We start from the raw sequence: 13,475 nt of genomic DNA, 5'->3' as shown, positions 1-13,475 counted from the left end.
GATCCTCACCATCCCGGGGTAGTTTGCCCTGCACAGAAGACCCAGGATCCCGTTTACTCGGCGAGAATGACTCCCTGGGATCACCATTTCCCAATCCCTGCACAAAGTTATTGAGATTGAATATTAGTTTCTGTTATAACTTAAAAACCTGTGAATTAGTGTTAACATGCAAAAATTACTTACTTAGTTCCGGATGGTCGAATCACTGGCCGTCTCTGTATGGGTAAGTCTGGGAGGCGCGACGACCCTCGCATCCAAACCGTAGGCACCCCATTTTCCTCTGCCACCAAGTCGGCATCCTCCTCGCGCTCAACCCGCTCGGAAGCATCCTCCCTCCGTGCCTCCTCCACCGCCTCCGCTATCTCCTCCCTGGTCTCCTCCTCCTCCTCATCCTCCTCCGTGGCCGCTACGAACTCGTGGTCGTCGTCCTGTGGAGGAGGTGTCGGCTCTCGACGCCCTCGTCGTCGCCGTCCTCCTCCTCCACCCTGGGCTCCTCCTCCATCCTGGGCTCCACCTCCCTAGGCACGCCCTCGTCGTCGTCCTCCTCCTCCTCCCTGGGCACGCCCTCCACCCTCAGTCTGTGCACGCCCTCCTCCTCCACCCTGGCTGGACCCCTCGCCACCAGCCAGTAAGGTCATAACCGACCTAAGCTTCCTGATTCCACCGCCCACCATCAATCACCTGCAACAAAAGGAATAAACTATCAGTACGCATATACAAAAGTAAATGTATCATACATGTATAAAAGAGATGCAAAATAAGTAAATGTATCATACATGTATAAAAGAGATGCAAAATAAGTAAATATATCATACATGTATAAAAGAGATGCAAAATAAGTAAATGTATCATACATGTATAAAATTGCCATAAGTACTACAGATCTTACATGTACTAGAAATAATCATCAAGATCATCGATAGGTGGGCCAAAAATCTCATCATCGCTATTGTCGACGTAATTATGATCGTCTCTCAAAGTCTCATCACTAGCGACACTGCCTGAATGGTGTTGCTCAAGTAATAACAAGTCCTTCGCGTTGTGAACCTCCTCTCCATCATCCCCGTCAACAATGATCGTATCATTGTCTACTTCCATTGCGAGATCTACATCTAAGACAATCTCAAAACTCCCTTCTAATCCTTCTTCTTGAAAGAACTCTCCGTCATATGTGTTTGCATCGATGTTATAATCATCATCGTTTGGGACGGGTACTTTACCATGCGGCGATACCTTGTACACAACATCATACGCCTTAAGACGGTCTTTGGTTTGGCACGGGTATGAGAGATAATAAACTTGCGTGGCCTGTTGGGCCACAATGTACACGTCGTCTCCTAACAAGACGGATGACTTTAGAACTTCGACTAACCCAAGCTCAGGGGTCTTTATCACTTCTTTGGGATCAAACCAATGGCATTTGAATATGACAGGATGAAGAGGTACACAACCAGGAAACTTGAGTTTGTATATTTCTTCAATTATTCCATAGTAGTCCAACCCATCTGTGCCTGGCGTGAAAACACCGGTATTTGTGGTTCTTCGATTCGGCCGACGCTGCTCATGCCGAGTTGTGTGAAAGCGATATCCATTGACATCGTACACAGAGAATGACTTGACCCTAAATTCAAATCCATTGGCAACTTGCCTCAACTCGGCACTCATAGACACGTCAGTTTTGGCCTGCTAGTTCAAGTAGGATGATTCGTTATATATTTGTCAAGTTGAGAGTTAAGTACAAACAACAAATGAAATTGAACACTACCTCCTCCTTGAACCAACAAATAAAAGTGGGATTTCGTTCTCCCGCGCCATGTCTTAGAAGGGTTTCAACTTCCGCTTCGGTGGGTTCCCTCCGTGATGGACGATGGTAGAGGAGAACAAATTTGCTGTAACGGCCGTTAACAAGAGGGTTGGATGGGTGCATGCGAAATACTGACAAGAAAAGAAACAAGTTTGTGTAAAACTTACGCAATGTACGGGCCAACCTCTTCAAGGTTCCGCAACACATACAGCTGGATAGAGCGCCACTCTTCTAGGCTCAACATCTTCAAGGTAGGTTCACTTGCACTTCCGAGTTGCCCTCGGAAAAGGCTGAGGGTCGACTGATTGTCGGCAGCATTGTAACGAGGGGGTGGATTATGCACGTTAGGAAGGTTGTCGGCATAGTATCTTGTTGTGAAGTATGACACCTCCTCCACAATGGATGCCTCTGCACAGGAAGCTTCAATTTTGCATTTATTTTTGCATTTTGTTCTAAGAACCTTTAGGCATCGCTCAATTGGATAGCACCAACGGGCATGCACAGGGCCCCCCATTTTTGCCTCATATGGTAGGTGCAAGAGCAAATGTTGCATCAGATTGAAGAAGCCGGGGGGAAAGATCTTCTCCAACTTGCAGAGCAACACCGGGGCCATTCTTTCCATTTCTTCAATCTCGGTCCGAGATATCTCCTTAGCACATAGCTTGCGGAAGAACATGCTCAACTCTGCCATCACTCGCCAGATGTGATCAGGGAAATAGCCACGAACCATCACCGGAAGAAGGCGCTCAATCCATATGTGGTAATCATGACTCTTCAGCCCTGTGATTCGCATGGTACTTAAGTTCACACCCCTCCTCCAATTCGCTGCATACCCGTCAGGGAACATCAACGATTGGAACCATTGAAGAACTTCTTTCTTTTGGGCCCTCGTTAGGACGAAGTCGGCCTTAGGCTTCTTCCATGACTTCCCGCGTAAGGGAGGCAACATGTTTAGCTTTGGTCTATCGCACAGCGTTGCTTGATCCAATCTAGCCTTGACATTGTCCTTTGACTTTTCCCAGTCCATGATTGTGTGAAGGACTGCCTCGGCGAAATTCTTTTCAGTGTGCATTACATCAATGTTATGTGGAAGAAGGAGGTCCTTAAAGTAAGGAAGCTTCCACAAGCACGACTTGTGTGTCCAGGCATGCTCTTTTCCATATCCCACGAAGCCCCCCTTTTCATTGTCGACCACAAGACCATCTAACATCTCAAGAACCTGGGCACCTATCATCATTTCCGGTGCAGAGTCTTCCACTGTGACACCTTTTCGAAAGTTCTTCTTGTCTCTCCTGAATGGGTGGTCAAGAGGGAGGAATTGTCGATGTTTGTCAAACGAAGAAAACTTGCCCCCCTTCTCCAACCGAAAGAACTCCACAGCTGACTTGCATATCGGGCATGGCATCTTCGTGTGAACACACCAGCCACAAAATAACCCATAAGCCAGGAAGTCATGCATGGAATAATGGTACCAAATATGCATTCTGAAGTTTGTCTTTGTGAATCGGTCGTATGTCACTACCCCTTCGTCCCATGCACGGACCAAATCGTCTATCAAAGGCTCCATGTACACACTCATATTAGCCCCCGGGTGTCCTGGAATTATAAGTGACAAGAAAATATTTTGCCGTTGAAAGGCGACGCCAGGTGGGAGGTTGAGAGGGATGACGAATACAGGCCAACATGTGTATGGTGAAGAACCCATTCCATAAGGATTGAACCCATCAGTTGCCAGTGCAATGCGTACATTACGAGCCTCATCAGCTTTGTCGGTATGCTTCCGATCGAAGCTTTTCCATGATTCACCATCGGACGGATGTATCATCTTGTCAGTGTATCGGCGTCCAGTTTTGTGCCACGTCATCTGTTTTGCGGATTCCTCGCTCATGAAAAGCCGTTGGATCCTCGGTATGAAAGGAAGGTACCTCAGGATCTTTGCGCCGACTTTTGTTTGCGTCTTCCGACCATCACCAGATTCTAACTCAATGTACCTAGATGCCTTACACTTCGGACAGTACTTATCGTCAGCATGTTCTCCCCTGAATAAGATGCATCCGTTCGGACAAGCATGTATCTGCTCGTACGACATCTTGAGTGCACGAAGGATTTTATTTGACTCATATGTGTTCTTTGGCAGAACGTGATCATCCGGAAGTAGGGTGCCAACTACTGTCAACAGTTGATCGAAGGATTCTCTACTCCAGCTAAACTGGGACTTCACAGCCATTAGACGTGCAATGGCATCCAGTTTAGAAACATTGGTGCGCCCGTGAAGGGGTTGTTGTGCCGCATCCAACATGGCGTAAAACGCCTTTGCAGTTTGCTCTGGCTCCTGCTCTGCACTTCCTTCATCGAAAGCCATGTCATGGTCATTTAACATTTCTGCCACCCCGGCTTCAGAATCAAACTCCTCGATCCGTTGTCTCACGACCTCTTCTCTCGCACGATGGCGTTCACCATGCATGGTCCACCGGGTATAGTTCTCTACAAATCCATTGTTGACAAGATCTTTACTCATCTCCTCATATGTTTTCATTGCCTTGTTCTTACACTTCCTACAGGGACACCAGGCATGTCGCCGTCCGTTTGCAAATGCCTTCGTCATGAAATCATTGGCCTTCTCAATCCATTCATTTGTGTATTGACCCCTCTTCTGATAGCCCGTGTACATCCACTGACGGTCATCCATCCTAACATATAGACGATATTGCAGTTTAGAGCAATAGAGTAGTAGTGCTAGAGAAAAACCATATGAGATGATAAAGAGACATTCATGTTCTTGGTCGATTCACATAGAAGATGTTTGCTAGATTGGATGATGAGATTTTACCTAAGGTTGCTGGAGTCTGGGCACACTTATGCTAACCTGAAGAGGCCAAACTGGCAGCCCGTAGCCCACACCTCTAAGCCCAGTTGAGCAGGCCCGTGAAAGGACAGGCAGTCACAGCATCCAGCCCCATCCTCCTCCTAGTCGGATGACTGGAAACCTAGTCAAGTTTCTAGTCAAGCTAGTCGCCTCGGTGTCCCTAGTTGACTTAAAGGGACCAATTAGGCCGATTAATCATGATTAATTGGATGACTTGTAGACACTGTTCTGTCATATATCTCGGCTCTGCTCGCTGCTGCTACTCTGGCAGCCACAACCCTGCTGCTGCTGCTTTCCTTTCGTAATTGAACAGTAGCTGCAGGAAGGGGTACTGCAGCAAGCTGCTTATCTATGAAATGTTAGCTATGGTTAATTTCTGTAATGCTTTTAAGTTCTGGTGATCTTGGTTTGTAGCATAGTGATGTATTTTGCATGTGTCAAGACCTTATTTTCGTTCTCTTGGTTTAAACAATTTCTATTTGCAGATAATATGGAAGTCGATGATGATTATGAGAGCTCCTTGGATGAAGAGCCAGTAAGCCATTTCAGTTACCTAATTCAGTTTTTCTTTTGTTACTCAGAAAGTAAATGTAAGGAATTCTATGTATCAGGGCACATTATTGTCTTTGTTAATTTGAGAAGGATCCTTTTCTTTGAGGCTATTACCATCCATATGTTTTTTCCTCTGTTTTGTTTCACTATATATAGTATATACTTAATATTGTACTGTTACATGGCATCAAATATATTTTCATTTATCAATTATTGTTGAGACCAGCAAAAGTTGGTGATAGATTTTTTTGACATACTGTTAACTCTAGTGACATACTGTTAACTCTAGTCAATTTTGTAGTAGGCTGCATAAAAGTATTAGAATGGAATGTTTGTTGTCTTTTTTGAAACCGTTGTTCACATGAATCGTACTTGTATGTGTGAATGCTGCAGGAAGATGATGAGCACACAATCGATGAGGATGAAGCTCAGATCACCGAAGCTGAGCGGAATGAAGAACTAGCTGCTTTAGAGGCAGAAGCAGATCTACCACTGGATGCTATTCTCAAGATGTATACCAAAACCAAAGGTGATCTCCAACAACAATTCTCTCTTACCCACTTCCATACATAGAGGGGACAATGCTATGCACTGCTTGACACTCAATTGATAATTTGATTAGTTCAATATGTCTCAGTTAGCAGGGAAAGCACTCCAGACAGCAATGACATGTTAAGTAACTTAGGTTCGAAGAATTTGATTGTAGGTGAGATTGTGTAGAGTATTAGGAAGATGATCAGACTCTTTGATGTCATTTCTTATGATTGATGATGATCAGAGTAACTTAGGTTCGGCTGATGCGAGATCAAATGATCATGGCCAGAATATATTCTGTTCTTGCCAAATCGAGAGACAAGCTTGATCTCTATCAGGAGCTGCTTGCAAGGCTCAAGGAAAGTCAGCGCTCCCTTGGGGAAGCTACTGCTGATGCCGAACTTCCCAAGAGGTGGTGCCTGCTCGAACTGTTTTTGGGCCTAATTTTCAGTGATACTATTTTCTCTTTCTCTACTAATTTATCTCTTCTCTAATTTGCAGTGCTTCGGATAGAATCAAAGCAATGGGCCAAGTTTTATCAAAAGCAAGGGATCTATTGTACGATTGCAAGGAAATTACCGAGCGTTTGAGAGCAATGCTTCAGTCAGCAGATGAGCAGGTCCGGAGCTTGGAGGGGAGGAGGCGGCCGCGGCGGCGGCAGTCCCGCGGTGGCGGCGGGTGACCGCCCTCCCCCGGTGGCGGCGGCTGTGGGGGACCGCCCGGTGGCGGCGGTGGTGGAGGGGAGAGAGTGCTCGCCGTCGCCGTTGCTGCTGGGGCCCACCCCACCCCACCTCGCGGGAACGGGAGCGAAGGAGGGAGCACGGGGCGGCGTCGGCGGAGGGGATCGTCGTCCGGTGCGCCGGTGCCGCTGTCTCTCTCTCCGTCTCTCTCTCTCTCCGTCTCTCCGGTGGTGGCGGCTATGGGGGACCGCCCGGTGGCGGCGGTGGTGGAGGGGAGGAGGCGGCCGCGGCGGTGGGGAGGCGTGTGCGGTGTGTGTGTGCGCGTCTGTGCACGATTTGAGGGAGAAACGGCTGTATTGAATGCTTGAGTTTACCGAGTGCCTAGATGTACGGCACTCGGTAAACTAAAGTACCGCAGCCCAATGACATGTGGGCCTGGTACAGGTTTACCGAGTGCGCAGATCTACGGCACTCGGTAAACATAAGCCTGGTACATGTTTACCGAGTGCCCAGATCTACGGCACTCGGTAAACAGAAGCATGGCAGCCCACTGTGGCAGACAGGTGGGCCGTGGCTAACCTTTACCGAGTGTTTGAGGTCACACTCGGTAAAAGTATCCATTATTTCATGCAAAACAAAAAAGAAAAAATGCCAATTTAATCCTAAAATTCACCAAACTTTCACATGAACTATTTCATGTCATCTATTTACTATCTAAAAAATTCCAAGTTCAAATCATAATGTTGAATTTCACTCTTAATAGAAATCCTACTCGTCATTGTGAATGTTTAGCGTCTCTTTGGGAGATGTATCGGTTCGGCAGCGACGAATGTAAAAATACTTCCAAAACGTTATGAATTTTTTTCTATAACATAGATGTATGCTTCAATGTTAATTCTTCCAATCTTGTGATTTATCGAGTTCGATTTTAATTATTACAATTAAATTCACACGATATGTTCCTAATTTTCATAAAGAATGAAAATTTTGTGAAATATAGTAAATAAATCGAAATAAACACCATATTTTGGAATGGAGTACTAAATATCATATGTGGATAGAGGAAAAAGAATGAAGGGAAAAACAAGAAATTTGGTTGAATTTTACCGAGTGTTGGGCCAATACACTCGGTAAAAGATAGTGTTTACCGAGTGTATTGGCCCAACACTCGGTAAACTTTTCATGTTTGCCGAGTGTATGATCATAACACTCGGTAAACATGTCATGCCTGGACGCCGTCTGGGCACGGTTGCTGTCCTAGGTGACGTGGCACGTTAATACCGAGTGACCGTTTTACCGAGTGCACCCCGTCGGTAAACTTGTAGTTTTACCGAGTGTCTGAATATACCGAGTGTTCTGACTCGGTAAAGCGGTTGACTACCGGGTGTTTATGTTTTCCGAGTGTTGGCACTCGGTAAGTACTTTTTTCCGAGTGCCCCGACTTTTGACACTCGGTAATTGTCGGGGCACTCGGTAAATACACAGTCTCCGGTAGTGATCGATGCTCATGTGTAATATATATATATATATATATATATATATATATATATATATATATATATATATTCATAAAAGATAATAAAACAATTTTCACGTTTACAATGCAAAGGAAATTGATATGTATGCATGGTAACTTGGGGAGGGACCCTTGATTAATAATGAATCCACCTCAAACAAAAAATGACTATTTACTAAAGCTGGCTCAAAACCTACCAATTTTATCCATGTGTACAAATATTCAAGCTATATTGGGTAACAAAATATTCTGAGGATCCAGTGTACTAACAAGACTTTGTACCTTCTGCTTAGCATGATCTTGCAATCCATGGTGCATAAACTAGATTTATATATCACATATTCCAATCCTCACTATACTACAAACACACCAAAGTAGCGTCAAACAACAGACGTTAAAAGTAGAAGATAGCCGATGCATTGTCCGTCGGTATCAAATCTCTAACAAACCATCGGTCGGCACTTCAGAGGGAACTATGAAGTCGCTGCATTGGGGCTGCGGTATAGTGCCTCCCAATCAATGAGAGAACTATCAAACACCTCTAGTAAAGTTGGCAAGTCCAAGTCTGCCTCAGACTCTTGAACATCTGTACTTGTTTGTGGCATTTCTGTGCTCTGATGAAGATCCATACTTCCAACAAGTTGGGGAAGCTGGACCATGCTGATGGTTTGATGGTCCTTGCAAGTGTGGTCACCATAGTACACGACAGTGTACTTTGCACTTTCCTCGCGGGCCATGGAACTATTACCGGTACCATCATCGTCATTTGGTTCTTGTTCCTCAATTGTCTTTGTTGCTAAGCAGTTCCGTTCTCTGTAGGCGCATCTGTAGTAGCTCCTGATTAATTGACCACAAGTTCATGTGATATGGTTATTATTACCATATATGTGTAGTGTCTATTATAATAGTTTGTAGATTTGCTTGAGATCATGTATGTATAGTAATAATTTGATCACAAATTAAAGGACAGTCAAATCTGCTCATGCAATAACTGTAAGCAGCTTGTTTTCTGGATGATGAAGAATGTGATGATTGACGTATACTATAAGAGATCGATAGATATATTATTTACCTAGGATGTTTCCTCCCATTGATGTTCTTCTGCCCATATTTTCTCCACAGATGGCCATCATAGTATGGAACATGTGTAACAAGGGACCTTGATCGCTTGTCGTTGTTCCTCCTAGATACATATGTAGAATCAGTTGATGCATAGATGTTACAAAAAGCTGGATTATATGGACATACTGGTAATAAAACAAGTTGATCGCATCTGATATTCATCAAATCACACCTTCTCTTTTGACCAACGCTATTAGGCTGCTTCGCCAATCGCGCTTGCTCCTCCGTCATCTTCTCACCATTAGGAGTGCTATTCTTCCTCACCAACGACTTGTCGTCGACGACTGGATCTCCCGAAGGTCCACCTCCGCCTCCGGTACTCATGAAGCAGCCCTCAAGCATAGACACCACGCCTATGTTGCAGCCGATCACGTCGTCAAAGAGCTGGACGGCGATCTCGGTGGCTGAGAAAGTATCATCGATGACGCCGTGGAGCAGCGGGAGGACGAGCGCTCGTAGCTGCATCACAAGGTCCTGCTGCCTCCTCATGGCCTCCATCATCTCCCAGCCATGGCCGCAGGGCGGTGCCATGACAAGGCTGCTGATCTTGTTGTCCATTCGATCAGTAAGTACTCAATTATTGCGATTGCCCTTTGTCTCAAGTAGCTAAAGGTGTGCGAAGTAACTACTACTGGTGCTGGTAGTTTTCGGGGGTCAATAATGTCACTCTCTCTGACGAAGTGAGAAAGCTAACTTTTTTTAAGGTAGGCGACGAGAATGAGAGAGAGCTGTAGCTAGCTAGGTGTTGTCATGGAGAGTGTGGCTCTCGCTCGGCCGCTAGAGTGTACTTGGTTATATATGCAGTGCTGTGTACCAATCGAGCTTAATTGGCACGTGTGTTATATATGATGCTGCAGTCGCATGCAACAATAAAAAGAAGCAGTGAGGCATCCATTTCTCGGTGTGAACGCATGGGCGTGTGCATGACCACGCGGCATTGGCATCGACCACACGAGCCAGGGCTTGAGACTTTCAACTCACCCTGTCCTTCATACGTATGTTATGCACGTGTGTGTCAATTGTACACCTTCATTCGGACCGAATCGACCGATATGCATAAATCTTACCTATACTCACCCTGTTCCATTCATGCTAACTTTTGTCGAAAGTAAAGCTTCTTTTAACTTGATCAAGCTTACAAAATCGACAATATCAATTTAGCCTCATTAATTCTTGATGAAATATATTTTTATAGTGAATTTATTGGAGTTGTAGAAGTTAATATATTTTCTTAAAGATTTGGTCAAATTAACTTAGAGAAGTTTGACTTAGACAAAGCTAATTTCATTGAACTATAATTTGGTACGGAGAGAGTACATAGGGACGTTTTCCCTCGAAAAGTGAAATATAAAGATTTATGCACCTTAGTGCTATATATACAAGTAAAGTAAGGCAAAGCAATATATATGTATATAAACACTAAAATGACTGTGATTTAATTCTTGTAAGGAAAAATTGGTGCTATAGGACCAAGAGAATTTCGTTGTCTACTGTGCCACAGCTGTGCGCGTCCATGGTATGACTAGCAACAGCCCAAACATGGAAGCAGAAAAGTCAATGTGTCGTGGGATACTTTGATGACAAGCTGAGTGGGTGGGATGTGTGTGTGGGTGGGTGGGGATTTTTTTTAACACTTTTTGTAAACTAATTTTAAATCTAACACTGTTTTTTTTCTTCAAAACTAACACTTTTGGCCACGCCTATTGCCATGGCGCGGCGAAACGCCTGTGCCGCGCCATGGTGGCGCGGCGGGAGGATGACGTGGCGACGACCGAGGCTGCTGACCGGTGATGTGGCAGCATTGTCGTGCCACCGATCTTGGCGCGACAGTGACGCGCCCTGATAGGTGGCGCGGCAGAGCCGGATAAAAGGCCCGCGGCCCAGTCCCGCCTGCTTGCCGCGCCCGCTGCGCATTCGCTCTGTCTGCCAGCCGCGTCCACCTGCCTAGCCGCCGCGCCGCGCCCTCCCTCCACTCCCAAGTGCTATCGGCGCCCTGCCCTCCGTTGCCGCCTCCCTCCCTCCCCGGCCCTGTTCTAAGGTAATGACGCACTTTTTTATTTTCGTTTGAATGGTGGATTGAAATATTATGAATGGGAGTTAAGGTTAGGAGGAAAATTATGTTTGAGAACTATGGGCTCTGGTTTGGAGGAAGATATTAGTTTGATTTTGTCAATGTTAATGTTAATTATTTAGTTAGAAGTATGTTTATCATGTATATTTTTGTTGCTATAAGTATTGATTATATTATTTGAGTTGCAATGCAAATAATTATATTTTACATTAATTTGCGTTGTTTTGATTGATGTTTAATTTGAACCATTTTATTAGATGGAAGACATGTTTCGGGAGCAGTTGTGGCGAAAACAGGGTCGTCCTAGAGAATTGTACCCCGACGAGTCTAGCAAAGATGCCCCCGTCCCTCCTGACCTCCCTGTCCCTAACTGTGACTATGGTCGTCCGACCGACGTGTTTCAATCGAGACATCCGGACACAGCGGCTTGTTGCTTCTACACATGCAGTCGTTTTATTGTAAGTAATTGTTTCCGTATGTTTTTTTTCTTCATTTGTATTACTAGGTTACTAATATTTTGTTGGAATTTTGTTGTGTAGGCCCATGAGAGGTTCCTTTTATTTCAGTGGATCAACGGTGCAGACAAGTTTGACCCCAGGTACCTCCTTTTCGACGATTGGTGGAGAGGGCGACATCCACGAGAGCACTTTGAGCGGTGGGTTCCACCTCCCCCTAACCCCCTCCAATGACAGCTAAGGAGAGACACTTAGCCGCAGTTAGACGACTCGAGGAACCTCCTCTGTGCGATTGTGGAGATCGAGCTGTGATAAACCCTGAGAATACATTGGAGTTTGTGTGTCCAAACAAGCATGAAGTAAGTGCAAAGTGTATGTGTTGAAATGTTGAGCTATATGTGTTCATGTACTAATGTCACCTTATTTAGGTGTTTTCAATGGCGAAGTGTCGTTTCAAGGAGTGGTTGTATGGTTCTAAAAACCAATGGCCGGAAGAACCGCCAAAGGCAAAGCAAAAGAAGAACGAAAGGTTAATTTACAAAGCACCTCCAGTCAAGTACGAATGTGGTGTTAAATCCAACTATGGTCTAGTCCCTTCGAAGCTTGGAATAGGCCATTATTGCGGCCATATGGTTGACTATGATGACGTTGGTTATTTTTGTGGTAAACATGAAATCATATTTTGTTTCTTTTGCTAAGACATATATGATATAATTTTTCGTTTGAACAGAGCACTAGGAAATATAGGTGGGAATGTTATGATGGTCAAGCTAAGTTCTTGGATGAATTGAAGGGGAAGCAAGTAATTGCACAGTAGAGGAGATATGGACCTGACTATGTCAACCTATTCGTTAAACATCACAAAGACAAGATGCGTGAGTTTGCTAGACAGCGCGGTATTTGTAACCCGATCGATGTTGGGCTTGACAAATAGGGATTGGAGAGACGGATGACGTTAGTGGAGGAGAGAGCAAGGAAGGAGGCAAGGGAGGAGACAAGAGTACAAATGTAGGCCTTGAACGAGCATGTTGTTGCATTATGTGCCAGTGAGTGCTTGAAAGCCTTTTTTCGTTGCCTGATTGCATTTTATACATGATTGCATTTTAATCGCATTGCTAACCGATTGCATTTTATACATGAAGGGATTGGATGCAGCGAGGACCATGATGGAGAGGTGGCTCGTGCAAGGTATGAGGAAAAGAAGTTAGATGAGCACAGAACGCGAGCTGGTCGCACCGTTTAATCACCAATTGTGTTGTCTGATGAGGGGGACGAGGATGAGGACACACTATCAGACTGAGCGAGCTCATCGCTCTAGCAGAGGCGGGCTTGCAGGCAGAGGAGGCTGAGGGCGACACTGGCAGACTAAGCGAGCTCATCGCTCTAGCAAAGGCGGGTTTGCAGGTAGAGGAGGCTGAGGACGACATTGGAAGACTGAGCGAGCTCATCGCTCTAGCAGAGGTAGGCTTGCAGGCGGAGGAGGATGATGACGTGTTCTTCACTCAGGCCATAGAGGCCGCAGATGAAGCGAAGGCCGCTTACTACAGGTGAAAGGCAGATCAGGGCAATGCAGGTGACCCTAGCCATAGCAACATGGTTGTGGTAGAGGATTGGTACTCGAACGATAAGTTGCTTACTCAGTATGTTTCTGACTGAGGGTTTTTGAATTGCGCCGTGTATCAGAGCTTTCATTGTGTTGTCTTGTTTTTCATTTGAACTATTGATGTATTGTACCCATGTATCATGTACTTGGATTACCCATGGTCGATCTTAAGTGATCCCATCCATTTGTCACCCTCCGACCTATCCATTTGTCGCTCTCCAAGTTTTTTTTAATAATAGCGAATGCGTTGAGAATTTCCAAAACGAACAAAA

At 45.2% G+C, this 13,475-nt stretch overlaps 1 protein-coding gene across 1 annotated transcript; it reads right to left on the bottom strand.

Annotated features, from left to right (window-relative positions):
- Positions 1 to 8,425: 8,425 nt before the first annotated feature.
- On the bottom strand, positions 8,426 to 9,824 carry LOC136479158 (transcription factor WRKY45-2-like). Its single transcript, XM_066477114.1, has 3 exons — positions 9,247 to 9,824; positions 9,025 to 9,135; positions 8,426 to 8,789 (listed from the first exon to the last, which is right to left on the bottom strand). Exons 1-3 carry the CDS (start codon positions 9,630 to 9,632, stop codon positions 8,426 to 8,428), a joined length of 861 nt encoding a protein of 286 aa, XP_066333211.1. The 5' UTR covers positions 9,633 to 9,824.
- Positions 9,825 to 13,475: the final 3,651 nt, after the last annotated feature.

This window comes from Miscanthus floridulus, chromosome 9, assembly GCF_019320115.1.
Source record: "Miscanthus floridulus cultivar M001 chromosome 9, ASM1932011v1, whole genome shotgun sequence".
Lineage (NCBI taxonomy): Eukaryota > Viridiplantae > Streptophyta > Magnoliopsida > Poales > Poaceae > Miscanthus > Miscanthus floridulus.
This window is presented reverse-complemented; position numbering and strand designations above follow the sequence as displayed.

Coding starts and splice junctions, on each gene's coding strand:
- LOC136479158 (XM_066477114.1), bottom strand. CDS start 9,632: ATGGACAACAAGATCAGCAGCCTTGTCATGGCACCGCCCTGCGGCCAT. Junction 9,136..9,246: donor AGCGTTGGTCAAAAGAGAAG/GTGTGATTTGAT, acceptor ATATGTATCTAG/GAGGAACAACGACAAGCGAT. Junction 8,790..9,024: donor AATGGGAGGAAACATCCTAG/GTAAATAATATA, acceptor TCAATTAATCAG/GAGCTACTACAGATGCGCCT.